The sequence below is a fragment of the Otolemur garnettii genome, unplaced genomic scaffold, assembly GCF_000181295.1.
Source record: "Otolemur garnettii isolate 467f Iridium unplaced genomic scaffold, OtoGar3 scaffold00064, whole genome shotgun sequence".
Classification (NCBI taxonomy): domain Eukaryota; kingdom Metazoa; phylum Chordata; class Mammalia; order Primates; family Galagidae; genus Otolemur; species Otolemur garnettii.
This window is the reverse complement of record NW_003852459.1, coordinates 2,564,849-2,579,030: the sequence shown is the minus strand read 5'-3', so window position 1 is coordinate 2,579,030 and position 14,182 is coordinate 2,564,849. Positions and strand designations below refer to the sequence as shown.

At 38.3% G+C, this 14,182-nt stretch overlaps 1 protein-coding gene across 1 annotated transcript in view; it reads right to left on the bottom strand.

The window, feature by feature from the left end:
• LOC111726405 (rho GTPase-activating protein 15-like) overlaps positions 1 to 14,182 on the bottom strand; it is a 121,135-nt gene that overhangs the window by 89,319 nt on the left and 17,634 nt on the right. Inside the window, exon 2 of the mRNA XM_023515031.1 lies at positions 7,156 to 7,334. Coding sequence (XP_023370799.1) covers positions 7,156 to 7,320 — 165 coding nt within the window. The 5' untranslated portion in view covers positions 7,321 to 7,334. The remainder of the gene's footprint in view (positions 1 to 7,155; positions 7,335 to 14,182) is intronic.

Below are 14,182 nucleotides of genomic sequence, written 5' to 3'. Positions count from 1 at the left end.
AATTAAAACTCTGTTAATAATATTGACTATGCTTCCAAAGTTATTTTAAGGGTGAAGAGTATTATATGAATTAAATAAGAGACACTGCAAATAATTTAGTGGAAAAGCATAGTTGCTGGCACATAGAGTATTAGGTAACCTTTTTTAATTAGAATGTACACTTTTAAATTACTGATTATGAACATCAGGGGACCTGAGATTTTGATTCATCAGTAATTCTCCTTTATGTCTACACTATGATATAAAAATGAGACCTCTGGCTCTCACTGCATCTCAGCGCCTTTCCATGCTGGTGTGAAGCTGTTTCACCTGGAATCTCTAGTACTGCTCTGCCCCCTTGTGCTGCTGCAGTGAACTCAACAGAGGAACAGTGTCTTCATCTTTGTACGTGAACTATAGAAAAACCCCACTGTCACTTCTCACTTTTCTGGCAAGTTCAAGGTCAGTGTCTAGCTATTTTCAGCTCATCTCTTCTTGATCCATGCAGAGAAATGACAAGGTAACGTGATTCGGGGTCAGCTGTATTACAGGAACCGTTACATAAACGGGGAAAGTGAAAATCAATCCTAGCTGACAGTGACTTCGGGATAATCAGCGCTCGCTGGATGCCTCTGTCAGCTCGCCTGCATCAAACACCGTGTGACTTCTGTCAGGTCTTTTTAATAAAACTATAGTCTCACTTTCAGCAACCTAAATAAAGGTTTCACTGGAGCTGAGATTTTTTTCAACTATTTTAGGCATCTAGATTTGTAAACTCTCCCGATATTTCCCTCGAAAAATCTCCTGGGTAATACATATTATCCCAGGTTTGTTGGGACACTGACCGGAGGTGGAAAGTAGCATTATAAAACACATTAGAAAGCTCTGAGTGATCCGTGCGAGCTTTTCCTACAGACTCGAGTCCTCTGCACTGAACTCAGCACTGCCATCTCCACAGCCTCCCTCAAATCATCCTCAATTCTAACTCTTCTCTCTCTCCCTGTCGGTGGCAGAACAGTTAATCATTCCTCATTGGGAGATTAGGTTTCATCCTCCTGTCGAGCTGTTCATCGTTGCTTTCCTTTTTATTTCTGTGTTTTCCACCAGGACATTTCCTCCTAATATAGAATTAGAAACAGAGTATTTAACAAGATGTTCCACGTTAGTGACATTCCCACTGCCAGCACCTGATGTGTCAGGTTTGGGAAGGAGTTGTTTTATCCCGCCCACCTTGTGGCCCCTGGAAATCGTGAGGCAGGCAGTACTTCACTGAAGTACAATTTACCATAATATTAGTTGTCAGTAAATTCAAAGACGGAACTCCTAAAGCTATAAAATGGATTAGAAGCAATTTAAAAAAAAATTAACAAACTAGAGTAAGAGTATACTGTCAACAAACAAATGCTCCATCATAGGACTGTAATTTGGAATTTTAATTACCCCTCTGCTCTGTAACAAAACAATGTCTGAACTGGCAGCGATTTGAATCTCTCACAGGTCATTGAGCATTCTAGTTAATTACTCTATGAATAGCCTGTTTTTCTCCCCTCTGGAAACACGTTTCTAATGGCAGTCAAGGTCTGACAAATGTGTCATCTACATAATTAGCTAGGAAGCAACACAAAACATTAAACATGCTTTGTGCCGACAACTATCAAAACATTTCATTTGTTGTCAATTATTCATTACTTTGTAGGTTCTGAAGGGGTTGTTATTATGGAAATAAGTCCAGATGCTAACAAGGTTAGAGTTTTGGATTCAAATTAGTAATCAGAGGACTAACTTTTAAAAAAATGTATCTCATGTACATTCAGCGCCATGTTCAATCAGTAGGAGATTATAAACAAATTTAGCAATGCTCAAGTTAAAATGGAAACGACACAGCCACCAACGTGAATGCAAGAACCCGGGCTCTTTATTTGAAGTACGGACTCTTCACTGTCGTCGTAAACTTTTTGAACCTTTTGGCAAGTCCAATTTGTGCTCGGTAAATAGAGTTAAAGATTTTCACAGCATGAGATGGCATGGGGTGGCAAGGACAGGGAAAACAAGGAAAGTAATCTCCGGTGGTTTTTAAATCTTCTTCCACCCTGGGGCATATTGTGTAAAAGTCAAAATTCTAGCTAAAAACATTTTCATCTTTTCTACAGCATGACTGCAAACTGCATCGGGCTAGTTACCTTAGGTAACCTTTGAATTTCAGGTTTGTTGGTTTGTTGCTGTTTCTGAAATCTTGCCTCTTTTATTAGTTTAGTATTGTATATAAAGTTAAGTATTGTCTGGAAAGCAGCACTCCTAACGTATATAGACCCTATAAAAAGATTTCTCAACAAAATTGCCCTCTCAGTGGCAAAGAAAATTGCAGTGGAAGACACATTATTGTGTAGTCATATCAGAGGCTTGGATCTGTGGAGAGTCTCATTCCACTGTCCTCCAGCTTTTCCTTATAAACCAAAATGGCTTACAAATGTCATCCACAATAGTCCAATAAAGATTAGGAACAGAACACCGTCCTTACATTGATGAGATAAGGAAGATTTAACTGCAGAATGCAGTGTCTAAGAACAGTTCATAAGGCTGGTTCTCCAGTCAGAAAAATAGAATTCAAATTATATCTGTGTGTGTCTAGAATTTAATTGAGATGATCAGTTTATTTTCTACATAATGTTTGATCAGATTCCTGTACTGTAGAGCTGGATAAAAGGAAAAGAAAGAGAACAAATTCTATCAGGGAAATCAAGGAGATCCGTTATCTACGGGGTGTGCAAAGTCTGTCAGGAAATAATTCTACTCTGAGCAATGAGAATGCCCAGTTAATAAAAAAAGATCAGCCGCTCGCTAAGAGAAAATAATTGTCTGTATCTATATTTTTCAAAGCAAAAAGGCAGTCACATCTTACACTAAATAGGACACATTAAAATAAGCTTTAATAATCTTTATGCAGGAGGAAACTAATCCGTTTTCAGATCATACGATCCACAGCAATAAAAGGCAATCATCAAACTAAAAACAATTTTAGAAATGGCTGCAGACTCTCATTTAATTAACATGCAACAGATCATATATTTATGAGGAAGTCAAAATATTTAGGAATCCTATAATCCTGTAAGCCTTAATGTGGTATAAAAACAACAAATAAATGCAAAGTGTTACTGTTACACATGCCTGCCTGATCAATGGTTTTCACATATTGATCTATAAATGGAGTTGACAGTCTGTGTTGGCTGCACATTTTCCAAGCAGCGCTATTTTTGCACAAAACCAATACGGGCAATTACCTTTGTTTGAGATGCCAAGTCTTATCAATTCAATGTGATTTAGTGTCATTTTAATTAAATATCAGGATCCACTTCAGGACAATTTATACAAACAAAGCCTCAAACCTAACTATAAGCCTGATTTGAAGTAAACATGGACAAGCCCCACAATCTCATAATATTTCTCAAAAACTCTGCTAAACAGAAGGCTTATATTTTTAGTAGCAATTTTTATGTCTGCCTTTTTGGCTAGCCACAACTTTGGCAAGTATCCTATAATCACAGAAGTCAGAAACAAAAGAAAATTGTTTCCTCTTTTTCCTGATAATATATTAGAAAGAAAAATGAACAAACACAGTCTGCTAAAGGAAGTAAAAGGAGTCTTGCACGTCAAGGTTTAGGAAACAACGCTAGACCTAAGTCTTTATCTGAACTCCAGTAAAAAGCAACCTTCCTGTTCATGACGGCCGTGGATGAAGTCATGCCCTTCTGTGGTTTTTACAGGATGGAAATGGTGAATATTCATACATGTTGCTGCTTAAGACACCAGCATAAAATGCCAAAACCATTCCTGTCTATAAATTCTGCAGCTTCCTGATTTGGGCTGTGTAGACTCCTCATTAATATCTATTCCGAACTGTAAAGTAGGAGGGAGTGAGCGTCCTCGCGTATCTAACACCAAAACCACATGGAACCTTCCGCATTAGCTCTTCGCTGGATTGCATCGTCTCCTTTTCAGGGCAGACACAGGCACAGTTTACTTGCCCCCCTAGACTCACACTCAGCCTTCTGCTTTTTTCTGTTTAGCACATCCTGGTAAATAAGCTGTCCACTGTTAAGAGGTCTCACTCTGGTGCTCAGACGGAGATTACAAATCACTGAGATCGAAGAGCCTTCCTTCCCCACCAAGTGGAGCTCTCCAGGTCTCTCTTACAGATGGACAATATTTTTGCAAGCCACATCCCCCTTTCTGAATTTACCACCCCTCCAATATTTCCCAGGTATCAAAAAAGCATCTCTGAATTTTATAAAGCCACTGCTTTTATTAAATCAAATAAAAACAATTATTGGGTTTCAAGGAAAATGATGTCCATCACCAGTCAGATACTAATGGAGTATTGATAACCTGTTTTACGTAAATGCTTTCCTGCAACAGTTGGGTCATCAACATTTCTAATTTAACAAGTAAATTCACCTGTATTTACTTAGGTTTGCATTGGACAAATGTTTGTATTGGCATTTCAAAGTACTCCCTGAGTTAAGATGCTAAGAATAGATGCTTTGAACACGCATAGTAGCATTTTACACTGTGTTCTAAGTTCACAGTCATATCAGAAATATTTTAATTGAACAAAATAAAAAAGAGGAGTTTATGAATTAGTGACAAAATAATATAAGTGACTTGACCCTAGGACATTTTATCATTTTGTAATAAATTAAATCATGATGAATGTAATAATGGATTCCTGTGTCATTCCATAGTCCAGTGAGTCCATATTAGATATGCCTAATTGTTATAGTAGTTTATGAGGAGCATAGACGTGCCATATTTATAATATTAAGTAGGATGTATAACATCTGATCTCTTAAGTGCTCTTAGATTTTTCTGCATAGATATCACACGTGCCTCTGCTACAGCAAACCCTGCTGCCTGCCTGTGTACTCAGGTGTACATTGTTGGTTTACATGTCTTCCCAGTTCCCCTAAATTCAAAATCTCCCCCTTGACCTCACCCCACCATCCAACTTCTGCAAAATCAAGTTCTTAGTTTAGCTTGAGCAGATAACTTTAACAGGCTTGTTTGAATAAATATGCCAAAATACTTTACATTCTGTCAGTATCTAGTCAGAAAATTGTGCATGGAAAAAAGAGATGAAAAGAACTGAGACAGAAAGAAAATTAGTGCCATGGCAAGCTTTCAATATAGTGTCTCTGAGCCAAGTTTTTTTGGTGAAATGACACATCCTCACTAAAATACCCTTTTTATATAATTATGCACTGAGCACACATAACCAAAAGTAACTTTTATTTTTGTTCCTTATCGAGGAATACATATTGCCCAGGCTAAGAATGCGGAAACAAAAGCTGGGATAATTATAGCTAATTTAACTTTGGAATACTCTTATTCTGTAGCAGTCCAGCATACAACCCCCCAAACTAAAGTTATGTAACAAGGTAATATCAACAATGAGAAACTGCATGATAAAATCCTGCCCAAAAGTGAAAAATGCTAATTTTGTCTCATTTAGCAGCTGGATACAGAAATGCTCATTAGTTTTAAGAGGGTTAATCCTTTTAACTTTTGCATATTGATATGCCAATTATGCCTAATTGTACAAGAGGCATCAGTCAAGGTAATAGTGCATAAACACATGAAAGTTATTAAGTACATCCCAACATGTAATAAAGTAGGTGTTAATTGGTAGCTGAGTTCTGCGGGCTATTGAGGTGGATAATTCATTGAGAGATGGATCACTTGTAATTTCTCTCCATAATTCCTTTTGCAGTCTCATGCTGTGATGTTTTCATGCTTGTCAAAAACAACTGCGGCATAGTGCCTTTTGTTAAACACAGCCAATAAAATATGTTAGGCATCATTAAATATACTTAACTTTTAAACTTTTTCAAAGGTACAGTTCTTACTGATAATACATTATAGAGATTCCAATAATTGACTCTAACCACTGTCTCAAGTTCAGAGTAGAGAAACATTTCAGCTGATTGAAAAGCCAAGTCAGGGTAGCAGGCTTGTACCTCCCAGCAGACAATACTTAGAGAATGAGAAAGTAAATAAGGAAAATGCATATCTCGTTAGTTACCTTATCTAAGAAGGCATTTCTCATTCCTCTAACACAATCACTGGTTTCCTCATGCTAAATTTGTCTATAACATGTGAAGAAACGAATAATTAAAATCACCTATTTCACAAGCTCCTGAAATTGCTGTGGGTTCGTTTTTTGAGTTAAAAATGAGGAGTAAATATAATGGGTAACACGCTACTCAGCAAGTTTCTCTCATTTAATAACTCAGTTAGGGAGCTGAATATTTCATAGGCCCCCACGATATTAACAGAACACTCAATTAATAGCTCACATGTTTCTGCAGGGTGACTGGGACTCAGCCTGTCCCCAGCTAACCTATTTCTCGCTCTTGCTCTCACTGTGAGAAACAAAATAGATCTGGGGTCCAAAAGAGTGGCTAACATTGCATAAATAATTTTGTAACATCCTATGGCCTCAGCTGCAAGTTACCACCATTATGGAAGAAAATTAACCAGAGGAGACTCATCGCAATCAGTGGGTTTAGTGGCTCAGGATGCGTGCAGGGCCAGCGACACAATTGGCAGTAGAGTTCATCTCTAACTATTTTATTTCAAATCTTCCTAATGACACATTATCGAGACAAAATGGCTTCCTCTCCAAACCTTAAATAGCCACACCATTTCAATCGTTTCAGCCTCCTCCAAATCAAATCCTAATTATCCTATCTTATATTATTGAAAGATTTTAAGGAAGAGATTTTCACATTTTTTAAGACTTTTTTCCCCCTCTAATTCATTCTTAGCTAATTTTAGCCTCTGGCTTTTCAAAGTGATGTACTGTATTTGGAAGTACAAACACCACATGCTAGCATAACCTCATTATTTTTATGACACTGAAGCATGATAGTAGAGGCCCTTAAAATGAGTCAAAGGTGCTCTTCAGTCTAGCTCCAAATCCACTTTATCACTCTGGATTAAGCCCAGCTCTTCTCTTGCAACTGGGGATATTATTATGACTATAAGTAGGCAAGATAAAATGCATTACAACAACATTTTCTCATGCACATTAGGAAAACAAATAAAACAGGCCTAATTAGTTTTTTTAAAACAAAATTCTGCATGATCGGGAACTTGGTATATTTGGGGTTTTTGACTTACAGGTTCAGTGACCTTCCCAACGTCAGTGAGGATCATGGATTTACTCTGGCTGAGCCTATCGTGGTTGCTGTTGGCATTTTTGATTCTCATTTGCACAGCTCCTGTGCCTTGGCGGGTGGAATTCACTGTTTCCACAGAGGTATCAGAATTTGTAGATTTCTGCATATTACAGTGTTAACCTGATAAAATAAAAAAAGTTATGTTATTCTAAATAAAACATGCTTTTCCAGGAAAAACTCTTGGTGGAGTGAATATCTCTATTAATTCTTAGGATATTAAAATTAAATAGAGAAAAGAGTCTTCAGCTATTTGAGCAGTGAAGGAAAAAGTAATTATTTGGTAGGTTATTTTGTCAGTTGGGACCTCTATATTTGGACAGTACTATGCATGACCAAGCACTTCTGAAGTTTATAGGGAACACATCCATAATGTGTGTATTTCCTAATTCTATTAAGAAACTCCTAACAGCCAAGAAAGAAAGTCATCTTTAGAAAGAAATGATGCAGCCAACCAATAGTCTTTAGGATTGCCAACCAATCCTTTCCTCATTCACAATACTTCACTGATATATTTCCCACTCTAACTCTACCTGCTAACCACCAGCACCCTTTCTTAGTAAACAAAAACTTATATGAATAACGTCAAATTTAAGTGAGTAGAATTAGTGGCAGAGCAAAATGAATAGATCCATAGCTCCCATGTTCACTCATAATGTCCACAAGGGCAAATTAAAATTCCTTCATCAACTGCCATCTGCCAATTGAACTAGATTTGTTAGTATAGTTGGACATAAAATGTATAAAAAAATAAGAAGAAAGAGAAAATCAGCATCATTTACTTATTTTAATAGAACAGGTCTGGTTTAGGTAAGAAAATTCAGTGTGGACATTTTAAAGAAACAAAAGTAAGGAAAAAGGAATTTTGAAAAAAGAGAACTAAACTGTGGCAGCATCGGAAGGAGTGTTCGCAAAGCTTTAGCTGCCCTCCCAAATCCATAATCGTCTTCAACTGCCTCTCCCCCAAGTCCTTCAAGTGAACTCATTACAAAAAGAATGGTTGTGATGCAAACACAGCTTCTAAACTTCTGGAAACAGAACTGCTTCTAGCCTGACTGCTGTCTCTGAGCCTTACCTATGCAGACATCCCCTAGTGGGCACTAAGCATGTACAGTCAACAAAATTGTGACTGGTCAACTATGGAAGCCAATGATCCAAAAGAAGAATCAAATTTGGAGGAGCCAACTCTATAGGTTCCCTTATAGTTGTTGGACAGATAATGGTGCTAGAATCATCGTAATGGTCAAGCCAAGTGGACAGCAAAGTGAATAGAAAAGAAATAGAAGGAAAATTGTTACTTTGTAATTAATACCAGCAAGGCATTTAAATGACAACTGAGAAAAGAAGTTAATATTATTTATTATATTCTAAGCAAAGTACTCAAGGGTAGATCCTTACAAAAATTCTATGAAATAGACATTTAAACCCATAATTTTGTAGAAGGGGGAAAAATGAGTATATAAGAGATGAATATTTTTTCCAAAAATATTGGCAGAATGAGGTAGAGAAGCATGTACTTGATTGCAAAAGAAAGACCCATATGTCCATTAACAGGTGAACAAATTTTGTTTATCTACACAATGAAAACAAGATGCAATAAAAAGGAATAGAACTATTGATGCATATAACTACATAGATAAATTGAAAATTCATTCTGCTGAGTGAAAGAAGCTAATCAAAGAAAGAATACCTATTACATAATTATAATTACAATCAAAGAAAGAAGACCTATTACACAATATAACATTCTTAAAAATGCACCCTGACACAATAGTGACAGAAAGCTGGCTGATTAGGTTGGAGGCAAAGATGGATTACACCTAATACGAGGAAACTTTGGGGGGTGGTGGATATGTTTGTTATCTTGATTGTGGTGATAGTTTCACAAGCATTGCACATATTCAAAATAAACAAATTGTACACTTTTTTGTGCTTTAAGGTACTTTGGTAATAACTCACAAAGTTGTTTACAGTAATTTCTTAACCAATATGTTTTGCTCTTATTTTCATTTTTTATGTGCCTACATAAATAATGTAGTATACAAATTATCTAATTGAGAATAAAAAAGTTACTTTAATAAGTATGAAGTAAAAATTTGAGATGTATATAAAAAAAGAAATATGTCTTTTTCTAGAAACATCTTTCTTCTCTGAGTCCTCCCCTGAGAGCTTCCAAGGCTTTATCTTCCTTATTACTGAGTAGATCCAAACTCTAAGGATGGCGCATTTGTAATACTGGTGGGAGAAACCATTTAGGCTGAAGTTCCATGTACCATCTTCTGATCAAGAATGTCACATCACCGTATTTACACAGCCCAGCCCTATGTCATTTATAGGACATGTTGCTTCCTCTGAAGCTGCACAAATTTTAGCATCAAATCAAAATTTGCATTCCTGTATTGATTTCACAATCAACCCATAATTTGCCCAGTGATGTGTTACTGTCAAAAGGCTAGATTACATTAAAAGCCTCTTCACTGGCTTCCCCGCCCAGGGACAGCCTGCAGAAAACATTTTCAGCATTGTCCTTCTTCAGATCTTCCCGTCAGCCTGCTCTCTCTCCCTACTCCAGTGTTAATACTATTTAATTTCCTCACTCTTTCTGTCTTCAGGCATCACTTTCTTTCCTCTGACCCCATCCTCACGTTTTGCTGGTGTCCCACAGCATTCAGATCGTTCTCTTCACTCAGCCTCCCATGTACTTTGTTAAACAGTGAGATTGACTTGATACGATTTCATAAAGGTTCTCCTATTTTGACATTTAAATTAGGGGTTTCTAGTTTTGCAGAGCACTATATTGCTCTGCAAAGAATATGAAAGAACAACTCAAAACCTTGTCTTAAAGATGCCTATCAGCAGGAAAAAAATATTTTGACATTTGTTGAGGTTCTTCTAAGCGGCAGTCACCTTCTTAGAGATTGGAGATAATCTTTATTTACCAAGTGCCCAAGGGCAACAGAGAAACAAGCAATAGTTTAGGGAAAAGGGCGTACCCAGGTGGGGAGAAGGGGAGCAATGGCACCAACTCAGGTGTGACTAAGAGGCAGAGAAAGAGAAAGTCTGCAAGAGAAGAGCTCATGATTCTGGAACTGTCAAGGCAGGATGGCCATTTCCGGCCAAAGACTCAGCAATGCCCAGGTGTGCAGCACACTGTGATGCTATGAACTAGGTATCGAGATGCATCATGAAGGAAATACAAATTACCAGGGAAGGTCAAGGGAAAAAGAAATGACGGATTTCAGGGGGAGGTAGCATTTCACCTCTCTGGGGGTGAGTCTGAGCATTTCGCTCACCGTTCTGGCTGAATTACTGGCCCAGAGCTTCTTCCCTTCTGACCCAACCAGTGCTGGGAGGAGTTGGTATTCTAGACACTCTGAGGGGGAGAATGTGCTCTTGCCTCAGTGTGCGTAACACAAAAATGTCTCCTACGGGTGAAGTGAGAATGGGGATGATTGAGAGGGAAGCAGGACCCACTGCAGGACAGAGGGAGGTGCAGGAGGGTGGAGGGAGGATGGAGGAGAATGGAAAACTGACAGGACTGAAAGGACAGCTGCACCAGCGGCTGTGGTACTTGTGAGTTGAGAGATGGCATGTTCTCATTTATCCTGCTGGGATCCTCTTGTACCAAGAAGATAGAGGTGTCTGTAGGCTGCATTTTGCAAGTTGTGTTTGGGTCCCACTTTATGCTCTTTGGGTTTTCCTCGGTCCTCTTGCCTAATCCTAACACTCTCCGCTTCTCTCCCAGGCACCCTGGAATCCTCCTCATATTTTGACTGCCAAAGCCCCCACTGCAGCAGCCACTCAGGCCTCATCTCATCCACAGTCAACTTTTCTGAAACTTCCATCATCCATTCTTCCTTAACTACATCCTTTACAAACAGACATTCTCTCAGTGAATCATTTGGACGTATATGGAAGGGGGATGATTAGACCACTTAACACAACGTTAGAAATGATTAGTCAGACTTCCCCTTAACTCCCACAGAAGCATTTACTTGAATCTCAAAACTTGAAACTCTTCTGTGCCCATGGGAGAAATATCTTAGAATAGAAGAGTGAGGATCAGCACACACTTATACCCTAAAGTAAATTCAGAGGAGGTAGCATTTGTGACGGCATTCCCTGGGATACTAACACTCAGTTCCGGCAAATGGAACCTCCTACAGTGTGAGATGTAATGACCCTGCCATGGTGGTCTTATTAATTTTTGACCTATCTTGAGTTTATGTGAAATAAGTTTCTAGGGGAACAAGCCCTACCCCAAACCTACTCAACCTCAACTCTAAAGAAACCCTCATACTACAGGTCCAACATGACTTGGCTCTCAGAGCCTAGGGGTGATTGTCTTTCCAGGATCATCTGTATCCATTTCAGGGTATACTCTGAAAGGAAATGGGGAGCTCTAATTTTGTAAGTCTTTTTGCATTCCAACAATATTTTAAACCACATCCTATTTTTCCACCTATGTTTTCATTCCTCAGTGACCCTCAATTTTCTAGATTTAGTAGATTGTAAACTCAATAATATTTGCTTATCCTTATTTCTATGCAACTTGGTTGGCATTTTTTTACAATGAGTTCTATTAATTTTAGGTTTTATTGGATCTACATGTCTCAGTATTCCCCTTGTTCTTCCTAGAACATCTTGTCCACTCATGTCCTCATTACCGTTATTATTAAATTTTGTTGGAGAAAACACCTATCCTGTGCATTTATGTTCTCACAGAAGGCGCTTGGAGCATTGGTGAATGACTGGTTCATTTTGTACGTGTCTAAGATATCCATTGATTTTACAAAGTCCCCAAGTAAACATTTCTCAGTTATAAACTGAAATGTAAATCACTTAAGACGGGCTTCAGTATTTCTCTAGACTTCCTGATTTTATGTGTGCTAAGAGAAGAGCAAAAATACATCGTGATATTGCAGTAGTTCCACTTTCAATCCTGTCTGAAAAACAGGAAGCAGTAATGAGAATGCACTTTTTAAGAGCCACACAAACGTGGGCTCTGCTGGAGTCAGTGGTATTCTGGGGCTCGATTTCCCCACTTACGCTGCAAATCCACAAGTAGGAATGAGCACGATATTTCATCTAATTGTAAATTTTATAGCTGCTCTGCCAATTATTTGTTGCACTCTGTTAATTACACGAAGGCTCAGCAGCCTGCCCTTTTGAGTTAGAAAGTGTATTTTTGACATCTCTTTCACATCAGCAGCATTAAGAGTAAAAGTATATTAAGAAATTTTTGAGCTAGGAAGAACTAAATAGGCACTATGATAGTTCCTACAGCGCAGAACAGACATAACTGAGGCTCAGGATTCTGAACATCTTCCTCAAGGTCCCACAGCCTGTTCAAAACAATTATAAGACAGCACCCAGGGCTGGTACCCTTGGTTTATTTGTAGACCCCTAAGTCAAGTGGAAAATAAGGAAAAAGTAAGGTGATAAAAATGTTGAAGAAAATCAGGCAGATACAATGATGACTGTGCAGCCTTAGTAGATATGTATCATGGAATTCTTTCTACTGAAACATTTTTTAATGTTCCTGTACTTCCTGACATGATACTGAAGACTTAATAAATGCTTTTCAAATATATAAATAGAAAATAAATATGGAAACTAGTTAACACTAGCCTAGCAAAGCAAACAAATGGGAAAATGTCTTTGATCAAATTCTTATTTTTAAAAAATACGCATAACTCACCCTTGCTAGTATTTCCAAGACACAGTGAACTATGCACATTTTATTCTGATAAGTTACAGGCAGAAAGAAACAATGTGTTTCACGCTTTCTGAAGCCAATATTAACGGATGCTTAGAGATTCATATACACGTCCCCAAATGTGAAGAATACCATATTTTCATTTCACACTAACCCTTATGTTTCCTTTATTTTAGGAAAAAACTGACCACATTTATCATGGTCCTGGGATTTAACAGGGTCATTTGTTTTGAGAACCGGCTCCTCTCAGTTTCTGATTTTGTTAGGTGCTTGATATTCTTTCTCAAAGGACTTTCTTGCAAAATGTGGGCTACCACCTAGGGTTTGGGAAGGAAAAATGTCTCAAAGACAAGCACAGGGCGCACAGGGCACTCAGGGGATCCCCTCTTCATGGATGTCAGCCCGGGCATGCACTGTGGACGAGGTTGTTTTCAGCTTGCCTCAACCACCCAGAAAAGCCAAGGTCCTCTCGGCCCAAACACACAGGAACCTTCTGTGGTGACACGACCCCATTCCTCTCCCTGCATGTGTGAGAGGAGCCATTTACCCAGGTCTGGTAAAAGCTCATGTCAACTCCACAGTGAAATATTATTTCTCTGAGAAATTCATTTCTATCCCCTGGAAAGATCTTATGTTGATCTGTGGTAGAACAAAGTTTGTTTGTTCCCCTGTGGAAATGACTTGTGGCTGTGGTAGCTCCAGTAATGTGTGGCATAACCTTCATCTCACACTTTCCTGACAGGTCAGTAATTAACTTGCTTTGTGATTATTTGTCGTTCCCACCACAGCAGCATTTACCCAAGTAACGTTTTAATTTTAGTTTCCTTGCAGTTCACTTTCCTTTTCTTTTTCTTCCCGTGACTTCTACATCTCTATTAAGTCTAATTTCCCCAGACCACATCTATAAGCTGAGAGAGTGCAATAAAACTCAGTTTCAAAAATGTCAAATATAATGAGAAAGGAAGATCACAGTAAAGGAATTTGACCACAGCCAACCCGTTGGGTAACATTGTCTCTGATGGGGCAGGTGCGCATATAGGAAATAGGATAACGAGGCTTTGCACTTATTTAACTGTATATCAGGGCATCTGGGGGACAAGCTGCGTTTGCTGACAAGGTCTGGCATGTCAGCTGGGTGATAGATTGAAATATAGTCATTATTTTTGTAGGTGGCCATCCTAAAATGTGAAAATGACACAGAAAATAAGTTTTGAAAGTAGGCTAAAGTGCAATAGGCGGCCTTGATCTTTTT